General features: G+C 38.7%; 1 protein-coding gene across 1 annotated transcript in view; it reads right to left on the bottom strand.

Annotated features, from left to right (window-relative positions):
* The window catches only part of FHIP1A (FHF complex subunit HOOK interacting protein 1A), a 217,068-nt gene that overhangs the window by 49,553 nt on the left and 148,013 nt on the right, over window positions 1-19,502 (bottom strand). Inside the window, exons 6-7 of the mRNA XM_045552111.1 lie at window positions 12,839-12,997; window positions 10,956-11,042 (exon numbers count right to left, since the gene is read on the bottom strand). Coding sequence (XP_045408067.1) covers window positions 10,956-11,042; window positions 12,839-12,997 — 246 coding nt within the window. The remainder of the gene's footprint in view (window positions 1-10,955; window positions 11,043-12,838; window positions 12,998-19,502) is intronic.

The following is a 19,502-nucleotide window of genomic DNA, read 5'->3' as shown; positions in this document are numbered from 1 at the left end:
TAGCTCTGGGGACTCCCTTAGGCTTTTCTATACATTGATGAAGAGAAAGTATATTTACATATGGATCTAAATGTCTATGTGCATCATCTTTCCACTTAATCACCTAGGAAAAGGGAAGTGAAAAAAAGTAATAATGATTATACTCAGCAGAAGAAATCTTCCCATCTCATCTTTACTGTGCAACCTCAAATTACAAGGAGCACTCTCTTTCCCTTCTGCCCACAGCACCAAGGCAGCTGGTGGGCCTGGGTCAGTGGTGGAACGTGTGACGCCTATAGTATTCCATGATATACGTGAACTGACATCAGTGAGTGGCCAGTATTGCCATCCCAAGCTGATAACATTTCCATTTGAAAGAAGTTTTTATAACATCAGCATCACTGCCCATGTATCTGAAAAGCACCACACAGCACAGCAGAGTGGATTCACAGTAATAAATAATGGAACTTGTCCAGCATCCTGAACAATGGGAGATACCTCTATCAATCAAATGCTATACAATACATGCATCAGGGCAGAAACACGTTCTTAGAACCAATAGTTAAGAACTCAACAACCTCCTTTCACTACTCACCTTTAGCTGCTACTACTAAGTCCTTAATTTATGCAAAGTATTTTGACCTACGTAATCTCCATATTAATATGTTGCCATTTGGAAAAGGCCTCCCAGCTTCCCAAAGTGCTTTTAGCTATTATACCTTCTCATTTGATGTTCACCACAGTCTTGGAAGGCAGACAGGGTGGGGATTACCACAAATGACAAAACTGGATCCTTAACTGGGTTAAGACCCTTGAGATCACACATAAAACTAGAACTCATGTCTTCTGAATCCTAACATAGTGAAAGAACATAAATAGCAAAAGTGCCAGCAGAGGAGCACAGGTCAATGCTCCTCCAAGTGTGGTCCTTGGAGCCCCTGCATGCTGGCTAATGGGCAAATTCCCAGGCCTCAGTCCTACCTATCAAATCAGAATCTCTGGAACTCGAGAGTTTGCAATTAAGAAGTTCATTGTGCAACTTGTCTGTACATTTAAGTTTGAAAACATCTGACACTAAAAATTAGAATAGGAAAATAATTCTATGAATAACTGAATTGATATCACATTCTAAGATGTTTGTTAAGGATGTAAAAGTGTGTTAAGGAACAATAGCATATTATCTAAAATCAAAATACTACATGACCAAAAATGATATAAAAATTACTGGCTAGTACCACACATTGCCATGGGAAGGATGTCTAATTTTAGACATTTAGCTGGTTACGTAAATAAATAATAATAACAGGTCATACGTCTAGCACTAAGTGCCAGACACAGTGATAAGCACTTTAAATTCATTATCTTGTTCATTCTTCACAAGAGCCCAGTGAGGTAGGTATTACCATCCACAGACAATATATATACATAGATGAGCATACCTGGCACAGTCACATCAATAATTCAAGTAGCAAAGAGCCAGACTCAAACCAAGGTATGTCTAACCTCAAAACCCATTACTTGAACTGTTAAGCCAGGCTGCTTCCCAAAATTGTATCAACTGAATATCATGCCTTAAATGAATATATTATAATAGATGGTACACAGTAACTTTTAGTTTTCAATTAATAAATCAAAGATCTTCAAGTCAAAGCCTCTTATACTTGTCACTAAAATCTAAGGTCTATTTAGTAGCTGGCTCTCACTGGATAGAGAAATTATTAATTTCATCTGTCTAGAGCAGACCTGATGAATATGATTTTTTTCAGTCCAGATTTAATAGCGTCACTGCCACTCCATGTGACATAGCTGCAGGCCCGTGACAGGACTGGGTCTTTTAATTACCTTGTTCAACTGCCATTGCCAGCTGACTGTAGTGATGGTTACTTGCCTCTCTGCTTCCCTGGCACTTTTCTGTTTAAGTCCAAGGAACAGAATGATTGTTTGGTCCCCACCACTCCCATCCCAGATGAGCCAGCCTCCTTAATTAGGGCTTCCTTGGTCACAACTAGAACTCCAGCCTGGGACAAGGTCCATAACACAACACGTGAGATGGCACCAGGGACACCAGCTTTCCTGCTGAGCTTAAGCATCCCCCACGCACACCAGCTGCTGCCCTAAAGGGAATACCTGTCTGCCCTGGAGCTGGCTGGAGCCTACCTATGAGGCTGTGGAGAAAACAGCAGCAACTTCTAAGAACAAGCACCTCATTTCTCCATGACCTCACTGGGACCCCCTTCACTTTACACCAGACCAGCAGTTTGGGCCGAGGTGAGCACACAGGTATGCCTCCAGCGCAGTGGAGGACAGAATCTTCTGAAGTGACTAGTTTACTTCCATGCATGGTACAAATACAGCTCAAGATTATGATAAGAAGAGGAGGGAGCAGCTAGCAAAAATAGAGCAAGATAACATTCAGGAGCCTTTAGTGATTAAAAACCATGGGTCAATAATGTAGATAATGGTTTATTTGCAAATTACTGAAATGTATAAGTAGAGAACAAAAAAATTATCCCTCTATATATATTAGTATGGTTCACCTGAGAGCTGGAGTCTAGCTTGGGGCTCAAATATTAAATAACTCAAAGGAAACTACAAAATATTTAACAAAGAACTACCAAATTAAAAAAAATAAAACCTCAAAATTCCAAAGCCAAGATGGCATCCTAATTCCATGCTTTTGATTCCTTCCTTCTTCCAGTTTTCCACTGAAGGGAATGACATGATCAGTGAAATTCTGCAGCATTATAGGAAACCAGACATGAAACTTCAAGGTGTTTTCATCAGGAAGTGGGGCAGATGACAGCAGAGTGACAAATAGCACAGACATGCTAGGCATGAAAAACTGCAACAGGAAGTTTGCCAGAAAGCAAGTAATGGGACTTGCCTCTTCCCTCCTCCTACCCCAGATGCCCCTCTGCTATCTCCCAGACTAGGGATGCGTGAGGGAGAATGGACAGGAGACACGGAGCTAAATAACGTTCCAACAGCAGGCTGCTCTGCCCACTCCTCACTGTGACATAAGACATCCGTGTACTCCCCCTGTAAACTCAGCACCCAATTCTAGCCCATTAATATTTTATAGCAGTGATAATTTGAAGATGGCACTTAATTGCTCTTAAAATCTTCAGTCACTACTTTCACTGGGCATAAAAGTCCAAAACATGCCCAGCCAGTGAGAGCCAAATTGGGCTCTAACGGAGTGTCCCAACCTGCCCCATCCACATACATACTAACAGCAAATGGGCAACTCACAAGTGTGACTGCGCTCAGCCTCTCAAAATTTCTCTTTTCTCCTCTAGTCCCCCCAAAACTTCCATCCATCAACTTAAGTCAATAAGCCATGAATTATTGAGCTTGCAGGGTACAGATCATAAATATGTATGTGTGTGTTTGGAAGACAAGATTGTAAAACAAATGGGCTCCACTGCAACTTATACAGATCCAGCAGCATACATGCCTTTAAGGAAGCAGGTGAAATTATTCTACCCATGTATACTGTTCAAGCATGGTTCTAGCACACAGGAGACAGTGGAAAAATCGGTTTTCCTGGTAGATTTTTTGCTTCTATTTTTCCAGGCACACTTGTACGGAATTATTTGCTGCATGGAACACAGCTGGCTGCTCTTTGCAAAAACTAAAGGAACAGGCTCTTTTTAAGGTCAACAGGTACCACACTAATGCCTGTGAGGTGCCTGCAGAAAGGGACAGTGTGTAATAATTTCCCCTTCCTTCAGCATACTGTCCTCAAGGTCTCTGCCTCCATCTACCAGAGATAGCACCAAACTTCTGCCCTGATTTACTAACAGTCTCTAATTAAAGGAGCTCAACAACCCACTAAATAAAAGACCATCCTAGTTCTCGAGATACTTGACAGAAATAATATGACTGAGCCCAGGTGCTGCTTTTCCCATCCAAACACCCTGCCAGCCCCCTCTTTCTAATCCTGCCAGAGCCAGGACAAGCACTGAAGCCATCCTTGGCTGCTCCTGCCGACCGTCTACTGGTCTCCCACCAGCCCAGGCCCCCTAAACAACACACCTGGGCAGAGTCTTCCCAGCTAGTGACAACACCAATCAGGCTGCTTCACTTCTTTTTGTCTGCTGCTCCTCCGCCTGACCACTGCATTCAAAAAAAAAAAAAAAAGCCCACAAAAACAAAAACTACTTGATAATCTTTTACTAGGCTCTCTCTCTCAATCTGGGTACTTTCTTCTGCTATTACCATCTGCAAACACTTACCGGTTACCTAAAATATATGAGACAACATGCTACCCACTAGAGCAGGGCTTGGCAAACTTTTCTATAAAGGGCAAGAGAATAAATATTTTAGGCATTGTGGGCCATATACAGTCTCTGTTGTATATTTCTTTTTTTAAAACAACCTTTGAAAAATGTAAACTATTCCTTTATAAAAATTATGGTAAATACATGTAATATTAAATTTACCATCCTAATAATTTTTAAGTGTACAATTCTTTAGTATTAAGTATATTCACACTGTTGTACTTAATATTTAATATACCCACTGATCTCCAGAACTTTTTTCATCTTGCAAAACTGAAGTTCTATACCCATTAAACACTAACTCCTTGTTCTCCCCTCTCCCTAACCTCTGGCAACCACCCTTCTACTTCTGTTTCTATGAATTTAACTATTCTAAGTATCTCATGTAAGTGGAATCATGCTGTTTTTGTCCTTCTGTGACTGGCTTAATTCACTTAGCATAATGTCCTCAAGTTCCATCCATGTTGTAGCATATGTCAGAATGTCATTCCTTTTAAAGAGTGAATAATATTCCATTGTACATACATATCACTGTTTGTTACCCATTCATCTGCTGGCTGACAGATGTAAAAACCATTCTTAACTCTAGGGATATACAACAACAGACTAATGGCCAGATTTGGCCCACAGAGTTTGCCAACTCTACTCTAGAAGCATAAAAAAGCATACAGCATAGACAAGAGGTTCTAAAACTTGGTACCTCAATTTTTTCACAGGACCCCTAAGCCAAAAGAAATACCCAACTATCCCATTTATTAAGTATTTAGTTCCAAACAATATAATATGTAGTTAAATCATAACAACTTAACCTGTTCTCAGAGTCAGACTAGAACCTGCATACCTCATTTCTGGTTCCACACTAATTTTCATGTGATACTTGCTTTCTAAAAATTTTTATTTATTTATTTTTCAAGACAGGGTCTCACTCTGTCACCCAGGCTAAAGTACAGTGGCACAAATATAGCTCACTGCAACCTTGACCTCCCAGGCTCAAGTAAGCTTTCCAGCTCAGCCTCCCCCAGTTTCTAGGACTACAGGTGTACACCACCATGCTCAGCTAATTTATTTTTTGTGGAGATAGGGGTCTCACTATGTTGCCCAGGCTGGTCTCCAACTCCTGGCCTCGAGCTATCCTCCCACTTTGGCCTCCCAAAGTGCTGGGATTACAGACGTGAGCCACCTCACCCCAGCAATACTTGCTTTTAAAGACAGAACCCAACAAAGGTCATCTTTGCAAAGGTATGACCACATTGAAAGCAATGTGTATGATTTAATGCTGAAATTGTAAACTATTTCGAGCTAGTAGTTCATGTGGTGTCACTGTGTTTCCCTCATAAATTGAAATATCTCTCAGCGCCCCTGTGAGTTTGCTGAAAAGCCCCAGGGCTCCTTGGCATGCTGTTTGGGAACCACAGATACAGGCCCTTCCAGAGGGTTCAGGATAGAGTGGAGAATCAGGGTCAAAAATATACCTGACAACAGAAAGGAGCATATGCTGAGACTGACACAGGCACTGAGAGCGACAAATTCTAGAGAAGAGAGAAGGCTAGAACCTCCGAAGTCAGGGACAGCTGCAGGAGGGTGTGAGAGTCAGGCTGGTCCTTGGAGAAAGAGTAAGATCTGCCCATAGAAGAGGGCAGAAGAAGACATTCCGAGCAGAGGAAACAGACTGCATGTAAGAGAGGCCTTGAACCAGGAATGAGGATGGCATGGAGCAGGGGCTGTGGCACATAGTGCATAGTGCCTCTCGGAACACTCACTCTTCAAGCCCTTGGAGCTCAACCAGCACAGGAAGTCCAACTGCCTGACGTTGTAACACTGTGAAGAAGCCCAGGCTAGCCCTGCGGAAAGGCTGTGTGGAAGGAAGGAAAGAGGGGGAGAGAGATCCAGTCACCCCCAAGTTGTTGAGGTCCCAGCCAGTGAGGCCCCAGACATCACGGAGCAGAGATAAGCTGTCTCCACTGTGCCCCGTCCAAATTCCTGAACCAGAGAGTTGTGAATATCCTAATAATCAATGATTGTTTTAAGTTGCTAAGTTTGGGGATAGTTTATTACACAGCAATAGATCCCTGAAATACCACACTCTTTTAAGCTTTCCTCACTACCCACTTTCCATGTCCCCTGTTCCTTCTGGGGTCCTAACTGACAAAATATGCATGACAGTCATTAGGGTTGATAATCGCATTCTAGACTTCTCTTCTTCTGAGAAAATGGTAGAAATGCACTTCCCCCTGAGGACAACTGCAGTCTGGCGACTTGCTTTTAGCCAATGAAAGGGGAACAGAAATGACATGTGTCATTTCCAGACGAAAGCTTGAAGAGCCCGAAGAGGACATTCACTATGTTCTCTTCCCTCTGACACTATGACCACAGATATCAGTTCCAGATGATGAAGGTTCTACCAACCTAGAGCCCTGAATAAGGACAGCATGGAGAAAAGCTACGTACAGATTTTTCATCCCACAACCCAAGATGTACGTGCAGTGTGAACAAGAGGTAAAGATTATTTCAGTCCCTGGGATTTTAACGGTGTTTATGGCTGCAACATAATCACCATGACTGACAGAATTAGCTCCTTTGTCAAGCTAACCCTGACCAAAATGCCCCCATGCATTAGGAGTCCATTTGAATTCCTGAATATTCTGCACACCAGGAAAGTGGTCTCTGTCTCCAAATTAAGCAAATATCTATGTCCATCTTTTTCACATCTATAATTAGAAAAACGATGGAAATCAGCCAGCCATCATGGTGGCCACAGAAATGCACCTAGCAGACCTCCTCCTATAAGAAGCATTGCTGACCAAGAGGCCCTGCTGCTAAACTCTAGAATGCTCTCCACATTTGCTCTGAGGCCACACTTCCGATAGGTTGCTCTCAGCCAGTGACCAAGTGCAGCAGGGATACTAAACCAAGCCCATTCCTAGCAGACACAGGCCACCTCTGATAGCCTTTCTCAGACACTTTCAGCCAACCTCTCCCTTTCTCCCTCTCTTGGGGTCAGACTGGCATTGCACTCTGACAACTCTCCCAACCTTCCATCTTGCTCCCTATTTTCTCTTGCACAGGCATTTCCTCAAATAAAATCCTTGCACATTTAATCCTATCTTGGCATCTGCTGCTCTGAGAACCCAGACTAATAGAACAGTATCAATGAATATGCAGTCTTGAAAATTTAGCTTTGAAAAAGTGAACATACAGAGACAACAGAACTAGTTCTTGTTGGATATGGGCTGTCCCATTAATCTGAAGTCATAAATAACCAGTTTTCTACTGGCTGGATATAATTCTTACATTACCTATACTAATATGGTATCATTTTCTTTAATATGATGTCTGCAAAGTATGATTTAAACCAATCTTTAAAAATTTAATCTTTCCAAATATCCAAAGTAGGCTTCCAATCCCTTATCCAAAACCCTGGAGACCATGTGTATATTGGAATTCAAAACTTTTAGAAAAGTAATATGTACATTTTACCTGACATAACATCCCCAGGAGATCTGGGGCAACAACTTGTAATCAAATATATTAATATGTCTTCCACAAAACATACAAACATTAACAGCAGTGGGTTGAAAGTAAATAGTCTTGAAAGGGTGCAGATAGAGTTTGATACCAAATGAGTTTAGCAAAGGTTAGGTTGTGTGCCAAATGAATTATAAGAAAATATTCAGTTTTCAGAGCTTTTTGAAGTTCAAGTTGTGGATAAAGAATTGTGGACCTTTATGTTTACACTACAGAAAATAGTGCAGCCCTTTGAAAAAAACCAGAATGCCTCTGTACTAACACAGAAGAATAAATGGCCACCCTACAGTGTTGGATGAAGAAAGCATGTAACATAAGAATTTGCAAAACCAACCTGCAAAGACAGTATTATATCACACACATAAAGAATGGGGAGAGGAAAAGAGGGGACTTCACTTGTCAAGCACTCTCACTCACCACCTTTTATTATCCATAACTCTGTGACTACTTCATCTCTGGTTCAAAAGTGCTGTGGAAATATTGTTCATGAGTATTAATTGTGATGTGGGAAAATATTTAAGTATGAATTTATGTATATTATTTATGAATCAGAGAGAATAGATTCGCCTCTGTAAACTGCCTACACTGATGGCAGGTAACTAAAATGTTATGAGTAAGGTGGTGGCTGAGATAGTGCGCAAAGGAAATTTATTTAGGATACCAAATGAGGCTCACCTGTCAAGCCAGTGGGTACAGATTATGAAAAATGTGGACAAGAGCTTCCAGCAGACCACACTGCCTGGTAACCCTTCCCATATCAAAGGAGAGGAGACAAGAAATAGGATATGACTATTCCCACTGGGAACTCCTCAAGAAACACCCAGTTCTGGACTTCTTTGCTCATGTGCCTCTGAGTCCCTGTCCTGCCACTCCTTCCTGTCCTTTCAGCTCCTTCCTTCATCAATCACATAGTGAGCCAGAGGACAACCAGAGTACAGGCTGTTTACCTTTGCCCACCCCTGCTCACTTCTAACCCTGCTAATTCTAAATGATAAAAACACAAACAAATTTTTTAAAAGATGGGGAACAGGGAGAGAAATTAATTAAGGAGGAAAAAAATCCATCTTTGTTCTAGTCAGTTGCTATATGGCCCTGGGAAAAATTGTCTGCAATGGAAAAAAGTTAAGGAATCTTAATTAGGGCTTGGAAATTCAAATCTAATATAATAACATTCACTTTTCATTCTATATATTCAGCATTGACTCTTTTTACAATAAACATGTATTAATTTCATGGTTTTAAAAATCTCATATTTTAATTATGGGCATAATTGAGAATAATACTAGGTAATATACATCAAGTGCTATATCCAATGTTAGCTATTAATCTCTTACAAACCACAGTCTGAGAAGGTACCAAGTACCAGCACTCTGTTAGCACTTTAACAAATATTCCATTTGTGTGGACCTTCCTAAGTCTAAGGTACTGTACTCAGCACTGGAGATAGCCTGGTGAACAAAACACACATGAACCCTGTCCCCAGAAAGGATGCATACCACTGTGGAGACAGACATTAAACAAGTAATCACACATTTAATGATTCAGTTCCACTGTGGTAAGTATTATGAAGGAGAAGTGCAGAGTGACCAGTAAGATCTTCATAACAGCTCTCTGAGGTGGCTCTCATCTTCAATTATGGATAGTTATTATTAATTTTTGTAACATTAAAGTATGCTAATTATAACACAAAATATACTGAACAAATAGTAATTACAATAATTATCACCATTATAATAATGATGGGAAATTATTTTATGTCAATAGATCAGTGAGGTAAAGGATGGAAATAAATGAGAAAGAAAGTATAAATGTGTGAGCAAGTCTATGGATAATTACGGCCAAAGAATTTCTATAGCACTGTTATATTCCTCTGCAGAGGAAAATTCTTCCACGCAGAGGCTTAGAGGCATCCAATGCAAGACACCCATCCTATCCCTGGAACAGCAAAGTACTGACAGACAAAAGGGCAACCTAGAAACAAATACAAGGTTAGTATTTTCCAAAGCTATGCCCCCCATATTCTCCAAGACAGACCTAATTTTACAGACTTGGTCCCTTTGTGCCCATAAACCACTGAAATAACCTGGAAATCTCAGTATTTCAATGTTTAAACCACGTCAAAGATTACCTCTTGAACCTACAAGTAACACAAAAATCCCAGCCAGACCAAGCACTCTGTTTGTTCTGGAAAATGTGGCCACTGTGCTCAAAAGGCACTAAATGATAAGAGATGAACATCTTCCATCAAGACCTGCTGCTCTAAACCAGAAACCCCATCACATGGACAACAAGGCTTCAAAGTTACCATAATCAGGTATTCTTGGATTCTATAAAATAAGAGCACATAAAAATGGAACTTCAGGGTATAGAAGGTGGCAATATATATATAAAGGTGGGCAATTCCATCAAAACAATGTAAGATAAGTTGCTCTTTTCTTCTCTCCCTGCCATAGGTGGTAACTCAAAAAGCTTGGCAAAGATCCTCTGAACTAAATGCTGTACAAGTTTCTTTACTTAGTAAAGAAAAAAACTCCTTAAAATTAGAATTCTAGGTCTATGGGTGCCTCCTGACAGCTCACAATGGAAAAGATATCAGCTGATTTATTATACAAAATGAGAGAGTCATAAGGAATTCAGAGTGGTGCTAATGAGACAGCCAACCTTTGATGGGCCCTTAACTTGGCTTCACTTTAATTTTTGCTGTCACAAACTTGCTATAATAAAAAATTATGTTCTATTAAGGAGATAGCAAATCCATGGCACTTATGCTACCACTGCCCCCTCCATGCCCGCAGCAGTCCTTGCATCCTGTGTGACAGACACAGCTGGCTTCGGAGGACAGCTAACCGAAGAGTTCCAAGTAGCCGCCTCCCATGAACTGAAGCAGGCACAGAGTCAGAGTCTATTTGCCAATTCTCCTTTACACTGACTGCCCTCCTTGACACTCACAATACTGTATTCTATCAAATGAAGCCCATGAGACTTCAGCTGCAGCCATTGTTAAGACCTGTGTTTGATATTGCTAAGAAATACGGATGGAATGATAAGACAAATAAGGCTAAAAGCCACCATCAAATCAATTGCACTGTGTTTACCCTCCTCAGTTTCCATCAGTTGTACCATAAACAGACAGAAAATTACATGACAAAATTACAGCCAATCACTGACCTTATGGAGAGCAGGAGCCAAGACTGGTACCAAAAACCCATTGTAAATGTAATTGACAAGCTGACGGCGAATCAAGGGGTGAGCCACCTAAGAGAGAAACATGCAGTCATGAAAAAGACAAAGGGTTCGATCAATCTTCTTAAAATCACACATTTCTGTATACATCCCAGAATCAAAAAGCAAATCATATTTTGGACATTTATTTCATGGTTAAAGAGTAATTCAAACCTCACATTGCCATGTAATTTTTTCAAATGCTTTATTCCAATACAAACAGCTTGGCTAAAATTAGCAGAAGTTAAACTTACAAATTAAAAAATTGGTAATTTCAAAGTGATTGTTTGAAAAAAAATTCAACAAATAGAATATGTAGAAGGATTCATATATTAAAATTAGCAAACTGGAAAGAATAATTTTTCCCCCTAACTTCTTCTAGGTCACACCTTAACTTGTGACTAATTTTTTTTTTAAAAAAGAGTGTAACTATCAAAATAGACAATTGAATACATTTCTTTTGCTACCAGAAAGAATTTTCTCATTTTGAAGACGCATTTTCTGATAGTCATTATATTGGGGAGGAAGGCATTTGGAAAAATATTTTCATAAAAAACAGATAATGTTCAAAAGCAGAAAACACTATCAGAGGTACAACACTTCCTATATTTGATTTCCAAAAGATATTTTGCATAAGTAACCCTTTACTAATTTCTCTTGTAAAGTAACCTTTTCAGGAGTCCCCCCAAACAAAAAAATCTTATAAGTATATGGTTTCAATTTCAAAATATAGTATGAAATATATAATTTCTCTGTGCTTAACCATGCCTGTAAGTTTTACTTCTCTTTCTAAAAAAGTGAATGAAGTCAAACAATAAACTAAAAAGCAATTTCTACAGAAGTGAGACTAGATCTTTAAATTACTTATAATCTCTGTGTGTGTGTACATTTGGGGAGGAACTAACAGTGGTTCCATCTTTTTTATTTCCACACACTTCTGTAAGAAAATGTTGATAGACTGCAATATTAAAGGTAAAAATAACTTAAAATGTAATCTATTTATCTTATATATAAATAAAACTTCCTTTGACTTAGCAATAAAACTGAGATGGGAACTAAAGTCATTTACTTGTATTTTCTTCCAGAAGCTATTTCTTTATTTGGTAGATAAACAGATTATAACTAACATTTTTCATCCTACAATCACCATAAAGAAAACTTGATTTCTTAATAAATCCAATATTAAGGTAATATTTATGCTGTATAGAAGTAAAACATTTTTGATGAAAACCTATTATATCCTTAAATATAAATTTTTTATTGAAAACAGTAACAAGAAATCTAAAGGTAAAAATCTAATCAAGAAGCCAAATACACAAGAGTTCAGTGGTTGTTTTTTTGCCCCAAGCAGGCCAATTTCAAAGCAAATTTAATTTGTGTTGTTAAGAAGATGCTTAACTTCTTCTAAATTCAATCGGGATAACAATATTCTTTATGTAGTATGCACCATTAAGCAAAATAAAGTGTTTTTCTTTGTAGACTCCCAAGAAGACCTTGAAGTAAAAGTGGTATAATATGAAGTACTTAGAAACCTAAAAATATCTATTTAATGAGTTAGGTATTGAACTTATTTTTGATGGTTAAGTGGATAATCAAAACAGAATTAATACATTATAAAAAAGATAAAGAAAATCTATTCTTTTTTTCCTCAGTTAAACCTTCCTGGCAACCTACAAACTAACATTTTCCTTCATTCGGTGGGCTTAAAGCATCAACATTCTGTAAACATTTATTAAAATAAAAGAGTGAATGTTCATAAACTAATCCTTTGTGGTGCTTATGTTCTGCATGGAACCAGGACAAAGGGATCCTTGACAGTGCTCTGGTACCTGGATGACTGCATTGCAGAACTCCAGGGAGTTCATGAACTGGACGAGAGAAGGGAGTAGAAGCCAGTCGTCTTTCAGAAGGCAGTGCCATTCCTCGCCTTTCTCTTCTAGCTTTGTAGGCAGGGAAGAGTAGAGACCACTGAGCCCAGTTGCAAGTACCTGTGTTCAAAAATAAAAATGTAATAAACTCTTTCCCAAAGTTCTTAACCTGCAACTAACAGCTCACAGGTGATACCAATGCTGCTAGTCTCAAGACTGAACTTTAAGTAGCAAGGTATTAAAGGTATTGGAGGATATCAGCTAGCTAGGAAGGATTCAGCAGGTGGAGACAGTAGGGAGGAACAACTCCAGCAGAGGGAACAGCAGTACCAGAGCCATCTGGCTAACATACACACGGTTGATAGAAGTGGCTCAACTCTTATGTGCTGGGCACTATGCTGGCCTGGGGTCAGGGGAGTAAAAAGGATACACACAAAGATGAATAAAACATGATTCCAGCCACAGGAAATTCAGAAGAGGAACAAATTCAAAACCAATATATTACAGTACAATGCACCGACTGCAAACACAGAAGACAGTACATACCCGAATCTATAGGAGGAAGCCCTGGATTAAGGTGGTCCAGGACAGGTCACAATGGTAGGAACCATGGGGAGCTTCATGAGAAAGATTCTTTGCAATTCCTTGGAATTCCTTGCACGTTTAAAGTCATGACTGACAGGCAAATGTTTACAGTTTAGAAAGCACTTTCATATATGTCATCTCATCTGATCTTTACAAACAATAGCAAGGAGAAAGAACTGGGGAGCAAGGGACAGTTAGATGTGATGACAAGAGTTCAAACAGAGTGAAAGTGGGTCTACAGTGAGGTATCATCAATAAGAAAAGAGAGTAGAGAATAAATTTGAGCATCCCATGGAAGGTGGGTGTAAGAGTGATCTAACCATGAAATCTATCAGTCCGGTGTTAATCCAAAGCTTCCTCCCTCAGCATTAAACTGACAGCATTGGGCTTGATAAATGGGATGAGTGAGAACTCAAAACTGTCAAGTTATCCAACTTGGTCATTAAGAAGATGGTGATGATGCCTTTAATTGAGATAGAAATGTAGTAATGCTACAGTGCTTGTTGCTGAGTGCTTGTTGATTTTACCTTGTGGAACATAAATAAGACCAGTAAAACAATGAATTTCACATTGGAGGCCTCCCATCTGGGAAGAGATGCTAGCTAAGCAGCATCTTAGAGACCCTGACTTGGCAGACGTGCACAGGACGGGCAGGGACAGCACAGACTGGATGCAAGGAAGTCAGCTACTGCCCTAGAGCACATTCTGAGGTGACGATGGCCTCAAATGGGATGGAAATATTTAAGAAAACAAAACGAATTAGGCTCAGAAAAGAAGTAGTGACACACTCATTGATCTCACGGTCTAATGAGAGATGAACAGGCAATTATAATAGTGTTAGAAATACTCAGAATACACAACAGAAAAGTTACGGTGCTGTGGGTGTACAAAAAGCTCCTAACCCAGACTTGAGGGGTTGGCAGCAGGAAATGTTCTCAGAAAAAAATGATGTCTAAGGTGCTGAAGAATTCAAAGGAGTTAGCCAGAAAAAGAGTGGTGGAAGGAAGGAGATTCCACGCAGAGCATGTACAAAAGCTCAAAGGAGAAAGAAAAGATGGTATCTTCTCCAGGAACTAAGACAAGTACAGTACTCGTAGAGCATAGAATTATAGGTAAAAGGAGGCCAGCAAGGTAAATAGGAACCAAATTCTGCAAGGTGTTCTAGGCCAGGATGAAGAGCTTGTGGGGCATCCAAATGGAGAGCCCAGTAGACAGACACATGGGTCTGATGCTTAGGAGAGAGCTCTGGGCTATAGATGGAGATCTAGAGCCATCTACATGTAGATGGTTCCTCAAGCCTTCCAAACCAGAGAGAGAAGGAGGAAAGGGAGAATCAGACAGATGAGACATGACAAAATAATCCACAGTGCCAGGCATCAGAAACAGAAAGTCAGAAGGAGGTGTGGGGCCAGGTATGTTAAACTTGGAAAAAAATTATCTACAGACCTATTGTTGCCTCTCCTTTCCCCTTGTCCTGTTCCCACAGCACTACATGCATCCCTCTGTGCAGCAGTCATCCTGCATCTATTCGTTTATTGCCTGTCTTCTCCATCTCACTTGGTCTGACTCATTCACTCCAGTCCACATTGAAGGTATGGGAGGTTTGTCCAGTCAGGTATGATAAGTTTCAGACACACTCTTCCCACCCACCCCCCACCGCCGTGAGTAACATACCCAACTCAATCAACAGAGTCTAGGCCGGGAGAGGTCTTAGCACAGACAAAACAGATGAAGTTGCGGGAGGGTCTAGGAGGGGTGGGTGAGATGCTATAGGAGCCCACAGTGAAGTACAAAGAGCAGGGAGAGAAAAGACGAACTATTTTGGTACTGGAGAAACCAAAAGGTTATGTACATTTCTCCATTCTATTCCCTGATAACCTTTATTCACCCATTCATTCACTCACTAAAAAAAATTACTGAGCACTTATTTCAGGCCAGGTACTATGTTAAGTATAGGAAATACAATAGTAAACAAGATAGTACATTTATCTCTGTTTCAAAATCAGGGCTTCTATAGTCCCAAAGGAGAATGCCCCCTATTTAAAGTATTTAATTCCTGGTCAACATACCCAAACCACTTTAATTCCAGTTTTGAATGTGACCCAAATGAGTTACTTGTTACAAATTAGAAACTTCTGCCAAAAGAGAACACAGACCAAAAGTTCTCCTTGAAGAGAAATCTAATCTTGACGCCACATTTTTAAAATCAATTACATTTGCTAACTCATGCTAAATTAACCACAGAACAAAGGCTTTAATTCTGCATACTCCTGATTTCTTAACCACTTTCAGACTTTGAAGATGAATTCATAAAGACAGGCTTAATTTGTCTGACTAAAAAGCTGGGAATAACTATTCAGTATATCAATATAATTACAGCAACATTAATTTCCAAATTACATACATCAGCGACAGTAATTAAAAATAACACACACCTAATAGTCACTTCTTAAAATGAGTGTTCTAAAAAAAGGCATGGTTGAGATGCAAAGAGAAAGCTGCCCATACAGAAGGATCCTGCCTGTACAGAGGATACTCCTACACAGAAGGATACTCCGCGTACAGAGGATGCTCCCATATAGAAGGATACTCCCTGTACAGGACGCTGCCCATACAGAAGTGACAGCTGAACGGGGAGTCCTGCCATGTTCCTGCCACTACAAAGTGTCTCTGATACCTTCTTCTTAATGGCAAAGAAACAAGAAAGAAGATATTCTGCAGAATAAAGAGTACTGCACAGTCTTAGGAACAAGATTCCGAATCTTTACTAGTATTTACATCCTCCCTTCCAAGGCTTTTCTCAGAGTTCAGATTCATTCACTCATGCTGCACATATTTCTAGAACACAGACTGTGGGCCAGGCATATGCAAGGTTGGTGCTGGGGAAAGAGCAGTGAACAAATTAGACCAGGTGAGAGGAAGAAGACAGCTGACCAACTAGTAAGTGAGAGAAAGACAATTGCCATCCAAAGGAATATAGAGGACTATGAGAACAGGACAAGGGAAAAGGAGAGGCAACACAAGTTTGTAGGTGATTTTTTCCAGGTTGAAGAGTTTAATAGCACAATCTGTTTACTTTTAAATTTCATTTCTTAACTTAAAAATTAAATTATAAAAAATTTATATATGTATTTAATAGCTAATTAAAAATAAAATGCCCATCCACTATTTTAGCCTTTTATTGATCCTGATCACAAAAAGTTAATTGTAAAACATTATATTTATTCCCAATACATTAAGTATTAACCCAATATTTTAAATTTATCTTCTATGGATAACAACAGACAAAAAAGTAAACAACTTCCCTGGCAGCAGTACAGCATGGCAGTTGCTGAGACCATGGATTTTAATGTCAGACTAATACGGTTTTGAACCAGACTCTGTCACTGACAGGCAGTTATTAAAGTTCTCTAAATTTCAGCTTCTTCACTGAATTGTCGCAAGGATTAAAGAAAATAATGCACGAACCAAGATTAGCATAATGTTTTACACATAGAAACGTTTCCAAAGGAGGAAAGAAACATGACATGCACAAAGCACCGAACACGTCAAGTAATGTTTAACTTTAAATATCTAATGATACCCAGTTAATTTTAGCAAACACAAAGATTTTTAGCAGATGGCTTTAGTTCGAAGCTCACAGCAAAACACCTGGTGGGGACCATTTGATACAACCTGCCAAAATAAAAAGCCTCATAAATTTTGGATATGGGCTAAATAACTTTCTACCTGCGGCTGTGTACCTAAACGATGCTTGTTTTAATTTGCATTTCTTGATTTATGTAAATGCTCTTTTCTACATTTGCCAATATGTAACAAATGGTACAGATCTAACCATCAATATTTGGTTAAAAAAAAATCAAAGGAAGTGATAGGGTCATTTAGTCCCCAGCCATCTGTTGGCACCAAATTGTTCCCTAGAGTGTCCTCATTCTCCTCCTTTTGAGGAAGCACATCTTGAGACAAGCAGCAGCAGAACCAACAAGCTATTCCTATCAAATATCACAATAAAGGTTTCCAAAAGTGGTCCAATTTCCTGAAAGAGTCATTACTCTTCCAACAGCCTGATGCTAACACACTTTGACAATCATACTAATTAGAGAAAGCTTTTTGTCAATTGTGGTCCTTAGCCGGATGGTTAATAGAGTATGTTTTTATCTTCAACATAAAGAGGGCTTTTTTTTAATTATGTTGTCAGATGTAATTATAGAAAACTGGGTACAAATGAGATTATGGGATCTATCCTGAGGGGCACCTTAACACAACAAAGCTCATGTTTCATTCTAGCAAATAAGGTTAGCTGGAGATGTTGTTTTCCCTCCAATTTTAATGAACTGCATAGTGTTTTAAAACACAGTTTTGTAAAAGCAACAGTTACACAGTAAAATATGCTTATGACAGACTTAAGTGGAAATCTAAACATTAAAACATGCTCCATTCTTGTCATAATATGTTTAAATTTTTAAATTATAAAATATTACAAAACAGAATAGAAACCCATCACCAAGACCTCACAGATTTTAACATTTTGCCATAATTTCTTCATAGCACTCTTTATTTTTTTCAAAAAATAAAACATTACAAATAGAACTAAACCCTACTCCAATCTCATTACCATCCCTTCTCCTTCCTTCATCCCCCAAAAGTAACCATAGTCTTGAATTTAGCATATATTATTCCTGTGCTTATTTTTGTACTTCTACTGTATACATATGTATCCAAAAAATAGTACACACTAGGTTTCTGTGTTTTAAAATTTTACGTAAATTGTTTGTATACTGTATGTAACCTTTTGTTGTTTTTTACTTGTTTTTAGATTTATTGGTGTTCATATATGTAGTTACATGATAATACATGTGATTCATTCACTTTGAATACTGAATAGCATTCCATTGATGTATGAATAAACCAGTTTATTTATCTTTCACTTCATATTTTTCTATTTTCTCTTCTTCAAATCACTGTTCTACTGAACATCTTTGTTTATATATCCTTATAAACATGTGCCAGATTTCTCTCGGCCAGATATCCAGAAATGAAACTGCAGGATCACATGGTATACAGATATTCAATCTTACTAAATATTGCCATACTGCTTTCCTGAGTTATTATACCAATTCATATTCTCAAAATTTCTTGGTTTTTTTCCCATACTCTTGGTAACACTTGGTATTATCAGATATCTAACAGCCACTCTGGTAAGTATTAACTGGTGTCTCATTGTATCACTAATAGTGGGACAACCTAATGTGTCTTAACATGTTAACATGCCTGTTGCTATAATACCATAAGTATACAGCATCACCTGTAAAGTATTCTTGCCAAAAATATTTAACCTAAATTTAATGCAGCAGGTAGACCTAACTCCAATTTGCAGGAAATATGGGTATAGGGACAACAAACTACACAAAGAACAACCAAATCCAGGATGTGGGGTATTCTACAAGACAATGGCCTGGTCTCTTCAAAAGTCAATGTCACGGGGAAGAAAAGTGGCAGGTTGCTATATATTAACAGAGACTAAAGAGACATGATAGCTACATGCATACCTTTCATTGGACTCTAGCTTGGGGGAGGAAAAGTTATGAAAATAATTTTGGGCATAATGGGAGAACTGGGTATTAGATCATATTAGGAAATTACTATATAATTCTCTCAGGTACAATAATGGTATTATGGTTAGGTAGAAGAATGTCCCTATTTGTAGAGAATACAGGCTGAAGTATGTGATGCCTGCAACTTCATTTCAAATGGAACAGAAAAAATAAATAAAAGTATAGATGATAAATATACCAAAGAATGGCAAAATATTAACAAATTTTGAATTTAGGTGGTATGTATATGGTGTTCATTTTAATGTTCTCAATTTTCTGCATTTTACTTTTTCTCATAATAAAAAAGCTGTAAAACATAAATTGCATTAACTTTATGGATTTGTGGGAATGTCCCATCTACACAATATCTACAAACTATAGAGCTTTCCATTTATTTAGATCTTCTTTTACTTCTTTCAATAAGGTTTTATAATTTCCTCTATAAA

This window comes from Lemur catta, chromosome 5 (assembly GCF_020740605.2).
Source record: "Lemur catta isolate mLemCat1 chromosome 5, mLemCat1.pri, whole genome shotgun sequence".
NCBI lineage: Eukaryota > Metazoa > Chordata > Mammalia > Primates > Lemuridae > Lemur > Lemur catta.
This window is presented reverse-complemented; position numbering and strand designations above follow the sequence as displayed.